This window comes from Ctenopharyngodon idella, chromosome 5, assembly GCF_019924925.1.
Source record: "Ctenopharyngodon idella isolate HZGC_01 chromosome 5, HZGC01, whole genome shotgun sequence".
NCBI classification, from domain to species: Eukaryota; Metazoa; Chordata; class Actinopteri; order Cypriniformes; family Xenocyprididae; genus Ctenopharyngodon; species Ctenopharyngodon idella.
Genome location: NC_067224.1, coordinates 31,864,410 through 31,874,577, shown reverse-complemented (window position 1 = coordinate 31,874,577; position 10,168 = coordinate 31,864,410). Strand labels below are relative to the sequence as shown.

General features: G+C 36.2%; 1 protein-coding gene across 2 annotated transcripts; it reads left to right on the top strand.

Moving 5' to 3' along the window:
- Positions 1-1,510: 1,510 nt before the first annotated feature.
- Positions 1,511-9,084, top strand: glipr2 (GLI pathogenesis-related 2). 2 transcript variants are annotated; one of them, XM_051894946.1, is made up of 13 exons: positions 1,511-1,642; positions 2,914-2,940; positions 3,433-3,642; positions 4,028-4,105; positions 4,187-4,369; positions 4,629-4,745; positions 5,130-5,339; positions 5,534-5,611; positions 5,690-5,872; positions 6,073-6,195; positions 6,841-7,059; positions 7,145-7,222; positions 7,407-9,084. In XM_051894946.1, the coding sequence occupies exons 2-13, from the start codon at positions 2,934-2,936 to the stop codon at positions 7,565-7,567; spliced, it is 1,647 nt and encodes a 548-aa protein (XP_051750906.1). In that variant the 5' UTR covers positions 1,511-1,642; positions 2,914-2,933; the 3' UTR covers positions 7,568-9,084. The 2 variants fall into 2 exon arrangements, with proteins under 2 accessions (XP_051750906.1, XP_051750905.1); XM_051894945.1 differs by having other exon boundaries at positions 5,127-5,339.
- Positions 9,085-10,168: the final 1,084 nt, after the last annotated feature.

Here is a 10,168-nt window from a genome sequence, read left to right as displayed (position 1 = left end):
TTTAATGAGCTTTTCAACTTACTGGACAACAGGTCAAGATCAGGTCAACCTAGGTCAACCTAGGCCAGATTCAAACCTGATTCAATGCCAACAGCTCTTACTGTGCAAAAGGTGTGGAAACTCCTTAAAGATACTTGGAACAACCTATTTGTGAGATATAAATAGATGAAGGTTATAAATAACCACCCTTAAACAAATGTTTTGGTGAAGCATCTAATGTGCTCAAGAAGACTTTAACATAGTACTGTATGTTATGAGCACATGCACCACCCACTGCATTACATACATACAGTTGAAGTCATAAGTTTACATACACCTTGTAGAATCTGCAAAATGTTGATTATTTTCCAGGTAACAACACATAGTATTCAGAATCAAGTGTACGTAAAGTTTTGAACGGGGTCATATTTATAAATTCAGCTATTTTTGTTTGTTTTTGTTTTGTTTTGTTTTTGTCTTGTGGACTATATGTAAACATCTTTTATGTAAAATATCTTATTTATGACAGTACTAAATCAAAAATAACATGCATTTTATATGATCCCTATTATTTTGTTAAAATAATTAACATTTTGCAGATTCTACAAGGTGTATAACCTTATGATTTCAACTGAAAGGTTTGTGGAAATGTATTCATATAGTACCTAGTATATCATAGTTCTTTTTATGGTACATGATTCATGATTTCCATCCATCAATCCATTCTCCAAACTACATGTACTATTATTGTATGTAAGGCTGCTGGGATGCTAGAGCCTTTCCCAGTGTCTCAGGCCAAAGGCAAGGGAGGGAACACTTTGAATGGAAGGCCAGTCCATCACAGGGCTGATTTCTGATTTTGTTGTGCACAAAATTACCTGTATCTGAAATAACTACTCATTGTGGGTGACAAACGGAACAAAATAAGTCAGTGGAATCAACCGCAAATAGAGAGGAAGTGCTATCGCAACATGCAAGAGCAAGGACAACTCTGAAACAGAGAAGATAGCAGGAGTGAACATGAACTAAAGATATGAAATTTCACATGATTGAACAAGCCAGAGCTGTGTACTCCCATTTCCTAATAGCATTAAAATTAGTTTATGATGAGTGTGTGTGTGTGTGTGTGTGTGTGTGTGTGTGTGTGTGTTTGTGTGTACTTGTTTAACCTATATTGTGAGGACAAAATTTCCCCACAAACATAGTAAAACCTCAAATACTTGACATTATGGGGACATTTGGTCAGATCCCACAAGGAAAACAGCTTAGAAATCACACTAAAACGATGTTTGAATAAAAATGTAAAAATGCAGAAAGTTTCCTGTGAGAGTTATGTTTAGGGGTAGGGTTAAGGTTAGGGAATTAAAAAAAAATGTCATTAGCTCAGTATAAACCCATTACGTCTATGGAGAGTCTATATAATGATATAAAAACAAGTTTGCGTGCACGTGTGTGTGTATTTCAAAGGCAATTAAACCTGAAAATATGGGTCTGTGTGTACAGAAGTGCTCTTTCCTGGTCTAGGGGGCGTTTCATCACTTGACAGATATAAAGTACGTAGGTTTCACCACTAGTCAGCAAGACAGAGAGAAGGAGAGAAAGAGAGGAAATAGACAGCGTTTAAAGAAAGACAAATTCTTGCCTTGGGGAGACTACAGGACAGGTACATTTTTTAAGACTATCTGCGTTATCTGTCAATGTGATTACCGTTAGACAGTAAAAATAACCAATGTATAATCCATTTTCAAATAATCACAGATAAGACATTATTTTTTCTTTAAATGCATGCATCAAATAGTGTACTGCCTGATGCTTTAGTCACAGTAGAGGAAAAAGATCTTGCAGTATCAGGCATTTTGGTCTTAAACACCAATTGTGTTTGTCGCAGTATTGCACTTTATTCAGTCTATGCAAATTCACTATAATGATGTCCTATCAAACCTGTTTCACTCTAATAAACAAGCTACACCTAGGACAAATAGTAAGACAGACAAATACAAACATGCTCATTGCTTAAGGCTGTTGTTATGTTGTGGTTTTCAGTTACATTTAATTTTAATGCTGTTTGACTATATGCAAATTACAACCCATATCGTATTCTGCAGTTGAGTAGCTGTCCTGCAAGAAGTGTAATGTCCAAGTGTGTCACAAGAATAACCAGTCTTGCGACAGTAACATTTTTGCTCTTTCACAGAGTGACTGAGCAGCACCATGGCAGTTTCCTGTCACATGTACACAAGCACACACATGGACACCTACTCGCAAAAAAACAGAAATGAAACTTGTTAAATTCAGTCAAATGGAAAAACAAACTGGTCCACATTCCTGACTGTCTCTTAGGGTAACAGAGTGCATACAATGACTTGGTTCTTTTGACATCAAACACAAAATGTTAGTTTAATTGTTTTAACACCAACAGAAGTGTATTATGAAATAGGTTAAAAGTATGAATGTGTCTGCCATTATGTATGACAAGCAAGAGCTTTAGCTTTAGTCTGAGCACTTTACTTGCTGACACAGTTGTCAATGCAAGCACTTCTTATTCAAAGTCTACAAGAGTTACTTTTCAAGAAAATATCAATCTCAATTTAAAAAAACAAAGAAACATTCAAAGCAAATCAATCTAAATGTAAATTAATATTACAGAAATCGAATATCGGCGCTCTTGTGATTACTAAATCATTATGAGAATGTGATGTTTCTTGGTTGTTGCTGTTCTTTTTTTTTTTTTTAATACATTTTAATTAAACTATCTATGAGGAGTCTAACTCAACATTGTTGCAAAGTGAACAGAGTAGACTTCTATTTACTCCATGTATTTAATTAGATTTAAATACATACCATTTCTATCTCTCATACCCACACGCAGTGGGAGTGGTTCAGATATTTTGTTGTCTGTGGTGTAACTGCTGTGTTCATGTGTTTGTTTTGCAGTCTCGCACATAGCTTTATGAATGGCAGGTGAGTCTAAGACAACTTTTTTCAATTTTCCAATTATAACTCTGTTTTTGTTTCGCTCTCTCCTTATTAATTAATTAATAAGTTTGCTTATTTATTAAACATTTTAGTAGCATTTATCCAGTTTTAACTTAAGTATTAGTTTTAACATTTACCCCTGGTTTCACAGACAAGGCTTAAGACTAGTCCCAGAGTAAAATGCATGTTTGACCAGGTTTAACTGAAAGCAACTTGCACGGACATATCTTAAAATATGCCAATGCCATTGTTTTGTCTCAAGATGCATACCAGTTTTTTTCTAAGGCACGTTTATAAAAGCTACTTAAACACCCTATTTGAACTAAGATATAATCCTGGCTTAATCTAAGCCCTGTCTGTGAAACCGGGCCTTAGTTTATCCAAACTCATCAAACAATTGAAATAAACTTTTATACAATGTATCACTTAATTTGATTACGTTTAAGCACATCATTAAACTGCGCTCTTCTCTACCAGGCAGCAGTTTTGAGTCCGAGTTCCTACAGGTTCACAATGCTTACCGCAGCCAGCACGGAGCCCCGCCCCTCACCGTAAACAAAAGCCTGTGCCGCTCCGCACAGGCATGGGCGGAGCATCTGCTGTCAATCAATACTCTCAAACACAGCAACAAGGACTACGGAGAAAATCTTTATTATGCTTGGAGTTCAGCTACCAAAAAACTCACAGGTCAGCTTTCTGCTCTCAAAACCAGTCAATGAAAATCAAATTCTTTTAAGAAGATAATCAAACTTTCCATAATTGCTACCAGTCTTTTTGACCAGGGCTGTGTTTCTCAAAAGCATCGTGAGCTGTCACTTGTCAGCCCGGGACAGTCATCCAGTCAGACCACTCTTGGTCAAAGTGGAGTGCACTATAATTACATGCCATAGTAGGCATTTTGCAGTTGTCAAAACTTTGTAGCTTCATTACAAGACACTAAACTGGAGATATATAAAGCATTTGTTTTGTCATTAGTATTACACAATGAGAACCAATCCGGTGTTTTGACATAGGCCTATTGCATGTGGAAAAAATTACATACAATTACCTTTTTTTCCTCTGCTTTCTACAGGACGTGAGGCAGTGGAAAGCTGGTACAATGAAATTAAAGACTACAGCTTCAGTAAGCCGGGATTCTCCTCCAAAACAGGTGAATCCATCCGCAAACACACTGGGTGGTTAAATTTGCATTAGTCTCTTTTACAACACTGACTCCTGGTGGTTTCTCCAGGTCACTTCACACAGGTGGTTTGGAAGGACACAAAGGAGTTGGGAGTTGGACTGGCTACTGATGGGAAAACAACTTTTGTAGTGGGTCAGTACCTTCCAGCAGGAAACATCACAAATGTGGGTTATTTTGAAAGAAATGTCCTACCGGCAGGCTCCAAAGTAGACTCAAAGCCCACTGGTACAAGTGAGTACACTTTCTAGTGAATGGTTATTTCACAGCATCCAAGTGATGATATATATATATATATATATATATATATCTCCAAGTGAAGACAATTTTGTTTCGTATTTTTTCTATATCCTTAATATTACATTTTATAAATAATAATAATTATATTTTATTATTAAATTATTAATAAAATGTTACAGAGCACTTCAAGTATTAGATATAGTTGATGTTCATTACAGTAAAGTAAAGATTTGATATATCTGGCAACATTTAGCTGACAAAGTGGGACCAATGCATGGTGTATCAAACAGAGTACCCTCAGTTCCTTGCAGTACTGAAATATCACCATCAGGAGGCAGAGGGGATCTTCATGTGCCAACCACCTCAAAGGGTAAGTTAAGTGTGGTATAGGTAAAGTACCTCAAAATCAATACAGTTGGTTTCATCTAGATGTTGTATAATGATGAATAAAGGGCCATTAAATGTATTTTAAATTGTGCAGCTTTTCTTCTCAGCACTTTGCTGATGGTGTCTTCTTTGCACAAATGCCTTTTGGTGTATTTATCTGTCTAGCCATGATGCAAATGAAATGTGATAGTCCACTCTTTGTACTGTTGTTTTGTTTCTGAAACAGAGCATGTGCACCGCAATACATTTGAAAAAAAAAAAAAAAAAGACTTTGAAATGTTAGAATGAAAAATTGTATTTATCCTTTCAGTCAGCATGGGATGTGCCGTCTGCACATCAAATAACTCTTTATGTTTGTCTGTAGCAGACAGCAGCTTTGAGGCCGAGTTCCTACAGGCTCACAATGCATACCGCAAACATCATGGAGCCCCGCCCCTCACCATAAACAAAAATCTGTGCCGCTCCTCACAGGAGTGGGCCAAACACCTGCTGTCGATCAGGACCCTCAAGCATAGTAATGGAGATTATGGAGAAAATGTATATTATGCTTGGAGCTCAGCTAACAAAAATCTTACAGGTCAGAGTTTAGTAGCTACTTTGTCTGTAACATTTGCTAATGGAAACTTTTTAGTCAGGCATCTTAGATGTAAAGTCTTTACGTAAAATTGGAGCTTGGGTTATTTGTTTTGAAGCAAACATTATTTCATTACCGGTTGTGTCTCATGAACTAATTTGCACGTTTTCAAAATCGCATGTTTGTAATTTCTACAGGACGTGAGGCAGTGGAAAGCTGGTACAGTGAGATTAAAGACTACAACTTCAGCAGGCCTGGATTCTCCTCCAAAACAGGTGAATCCATCTGTAAACATTCTTGGGTGGTTAGATGTTTGCTCTGGTCTCTGTTCTGACATCTGGTGGTTTCTCCAGGTCACTTCACACAGGTGGTGTGGAAGGACACAAAGGAGTTGGGAGTTGGACTGGCCACTGATGGGAACACAACTTTTGTGGTGGGTCAGTACCTCCCAGCAGGAAACATCAGCAATGCTGGATATTTTGAAAGAAATGTCCTACCGGCAGGTTCCAAAGTAGACTTCAAATCCACCCCATCTGGTGAGTCTGATATGCCTACATGTGCAGAGATATAATACTCCATATACTTTTTTGATTATTGTACAAAGTAGATGTAGATTGAAAGTGTAACTATGTACAATTTGTATTATATATATATATATATATATATATATATATATTAAAAAGTCTTATTGTATAAAATTCACAGAAAGTTTTAAACATATTTATTTGGTGTTCAGCTGACAGAGTTGGACAAGCACTTGGTGCTCTCAGCATCAAGTCAAACCAATTGCCGTCATCATCTCACAGTTCTGTACCAGCACCATGTAAGAGTCAGTCTCCACAGAGCAGCAGTTCAGAAGGTAAGCAATGAGAACATGAATGCCTCAAAAATTACTATGGAGGCCCATTTTCTGCCACATCAGAAAATAAAGCATGCTTTGATAAATCACAGTTGTGACATAAAATTCAAAATTATGCCAAAAAGTGGAAATTATGAGAAGTCATTATGAGATTTGTTTTAACATTTTATCTTATAATTTCAATTTATGTCATAATTATGATGTACCAAGCCGAAGTTACGTTTTTTTCTGTCCCTTATGTAGCAGAAATGGACTATTAATACAATGTTTATTTTTTAGGAGGTTTTGCATCTATTTGACATCAGCTGAATAAATGCGTAATAAATGCTTCCTTTCAGTTAAAGTCTTTGCCAACATGTCCTTACTCAAAAACTATTAGTTGTTTTAATGATTAGTTATCAGTAATTGGTCATTAGTTTGAGAATAGCAGCTCCCACAAAGACTGCTTTGTGGAACACTTGCAATTAAAACATGAAGACACACAGTCAGGTCCATTTTTTTTTTTACAGCACCATTTGATGTATAAGCATGTGCACAGACTTATTTGAAATCATGTAAAAAGTGATGTTAAAAAGACCAAAGCCTTAGTTTCGATTCAAAAGTCTCTTAAGTCTATTAACAGCTCTTTCTTTTCCTGTGATGAAGGTGAGATCCTGTCACAGTTTCGCCAGTCTCTGTTTGAAGCTCAAAATGATTACCGACGGCAACACGGGGCACGGCCTCTCTCGCTGTGCCCCGTCCTCAGTAAAGAGGCTCAGGATTGGGCAGCACATCTGATTAGCATTAACGCCCTGAAGAACAGCGGCAAAGGTCATGGAGAGACTATGTCTTACAAATGGACATCCAGCATGGTGCCTCCAACAGGTAAACTGGTTATTCCCCCAAATGGGTCTGTTTAAGAACTATAGCACACCAGTTAATAGAAAAACTCATATTTTTTTAACTGTAGGAAAAGAGGTTGCTGAATCATGGTACAAGGAAAATGTAAAGTACAACTTTGCAACCCCTGGCTTTCAGAATGGAACTGGTAGGCTATTCATTTTGCACTCATATCAGCTGAAGAGTTTAATTGGTTAAAGCTGAAAAATAAAATAGCAAATATTGATTCAATATGTATATGTTAGTGTTAAATTACGTATGTCAATGACAATATAAATCACAAACCATAATTGTATATTTACACCAGAAAAAAACCTTTCATATGTGCACAGGTAACTTCACCCAGATGATCTGGAGGTCTACAGAGCAGGTTGGGGTCGGCCTGGCATCAGATGGAAAGGGCAAATTCATCACTGTGGCCTTTTACAAACCTTCTGGCAACATTACCAATCCTGGCTACTTCCAGGATAATGTCAAACCTGCTGGGAAGTGATTTGCTGAAGAAGAAACGTTAAGAAGGTTTTATCCATTTTACCAATGAACAGAAATAATAATAATAATCATAATTGAAAAAAAAAAAATAGAATGTGGGAATTTATCCAAGTTCATATGTAACCAGAAAGTCATCAGAATTGCATGTACAAAAACATCAGTTCACAATTGTCAGCTGCACCTGACAAAATGATTAGTTCACTTTAAAATGAAAATTACCCCAAGATTTACTCACCCTCAAGCCATCTTAGGTGTATATGACTTTCTTCTTTCTGATGAACACAATCAGAGTTAAATTAATAAATATCCTAATAAATATCCATCCAAGCTTTATAATGGCAGTGAACGGGACCAACGAGTTTGAAGCTAGATATTTTACTTTATAATTTGTTAAATATGGATATTTTTCTTTTTTACGAACGCATCGCTTTGCTTCAGAAGGACTTTATTAACCCCCGTGTGCAGTATGTTTATAATGGATGGATGCACTTTCTTGAGCTTCAAACGTGTTGGTCCCCTTCACTGCCATTATAAATCTTGGACATGTCAGGATATTTATTAATATAAGAAAAAAGTCATGTACACCTAGGATGGCTTGAGGGTGAGTAAATCTTGGGGTAATTTTCATTTTAAAGTGAACTAATCCTTTAATGGTTCTAGTTTATATGTATATAATTTCTCATTCTTTGCTGAGGTGGTATGCACTCCTTCACTGTAATAAGAGATAGTGTTATTGAATGATACAAGAATTTTTAAATGGGAAATTACTTATAATGTATAGAAAGATGGTATTAATCCTACTTTTTTAAAAATCATTAAATGAATGCAAATGTTCTGTCCATGTAGTTATTTATCTTAAATGCTGTCTATGGTGTGAATGATAATCATGACCTCTATACCAGTGACAAAAATATTTTTATAAACAAAAATGTAATATTATATATTTTTATATCTTAAACTTCAGCTTTCGTCCAATATATAATGCTACTGAAAAGAGTCTTTTACCTATTCTCCAAACACATTTACATAAATTGCATTCTCATACACAAATCATTTACATTTTGCATCTAGATGTGAGCACTTTTCTTGCACAGCCCCAGAGAGCTTGGGTGGGAATGCAAAACTGAATTGTCAAGGTGTCATGTTGCATGAACATCTCATCACATTGTGTTGCTGAAGACACGTGAGATGCTCTTATCTTCATTTATAGATGCCCTCCTTCATGAATAACATAAAGGTCAAACATTTGTCTGATAAACTGAAACCTATATACCTTTACTATGGTTGAGGTTTTGTTTAAATACAGCACATGTTGGCCAAAGCGAAAATAATAAAACTACCTTATCAATAATATAATAAGCCTTTAGGATAAAAGTATGATTTTAAAACTAATATAAGAATATTGCAATGCAAAACAGGAGTATGCAAAAGAGTGTCAAGTGACCAACATTATGTAAGGCTGCCATTGAGGATTTATTCAGGTCCATGCATTTGTTAATAAAATTTGACTTGAATGTGTTTTTGGGTCTGTCCTTACTGCAATAGAACAAGAATGTAAACATATACTAATCTAAATTTCTATAAATACTTAAGTTTTTCTTTTCCTTCTTAGTGTCTTTCAGAGAGGCACCTACGACAACACAACAAGATGTTTTTTTTTTTTTTTGCTTTCTAATTACATAACATATACATACTATTTACGTGTATACACGTTCAATAGTCTACAAAGAGAAAAATTTGCTTTGTTTTGAGTTTCCTTGGCCATGAATATACAGTACATACAGTTGCCCCTGTGTCACTGAATGAGGCTTCAGTGGGGAGAGTTTCTATAGCATTACTGCTGCTGTTTCTATAGAGCTGTTTTTGTTGTGCTGGAGGGGAAAGTCTTCCAGCCAGGTTATCTTTCCTCCTAGGGATCACCAGCAACAGCAAGGAAATGAAAACAGGGTCAAGCCTTGCCAAAATAACATGTAAACCTGAGTGTCTGGTACATAAGACTAAAAAATATTTTTCTATTGTGTCTAGTCAACTTAAACTAAACTAAAGAAGGTAAAATCACAGTGTTTCAGGTCTAAAAGCTGCAGGGAGATATTCACCCTGATGTCCCACTTTGCCTATTCAAAGTTATTTCCAGGCTTTTTTGTTCAGTTTAAAAAGAGGTGTGTGTGTGTGTGTGTGTGTGTGTGTGTGTGTGTGTGTGTGTGTGTGTGTGTGCAAGGCAGCTGCTGCAGTGTTGTTACACAATGAATGTTAATCAATAATGCAGTGCATAGTTTTGCCTTACACCTCTGCTCACACACACACACACACACACACACACACACACACACACACACACACACAGACACACAGACAACCTCTCAAGTTCAGACTTTCCCAATCCCTGAGGGAGTACCTCAATCACATTAGTGTCCTAGTTTCGAAGAGCTTTACTGCATATTGAGCATACATGCATTAATATCAAATAATAACTACTAATATCTTGGAAACCTACACTACCATTCACAATTTTGAGGGCCAGTAAGGCCCTATTTTAATATATTTTAAAATGTAATTTATTCCTGTGATGGCAAATCCATATATATATATGTATATATGTATA

Excerpts from the sequence above, each read along its gene's own strand:
- glipr2 (XM_051894945.1), top strand. Across the intron at positions 3,643-4,027 it reads AGCTACCAAAAAACTCACAG|GACGTGAGGCAGTGGAAAGC; the intron begins GTCAGCTTTCTG and ends TGCTTTCTACAG. Across the intron at positions 6,196-6,840 it reads ACAGAGCAGCAGTTCAGAAG|GTGAGATCCTGTCACAGTTT; the intron begins GTAAGCAATGAG and ends CCTGTGATGAAG.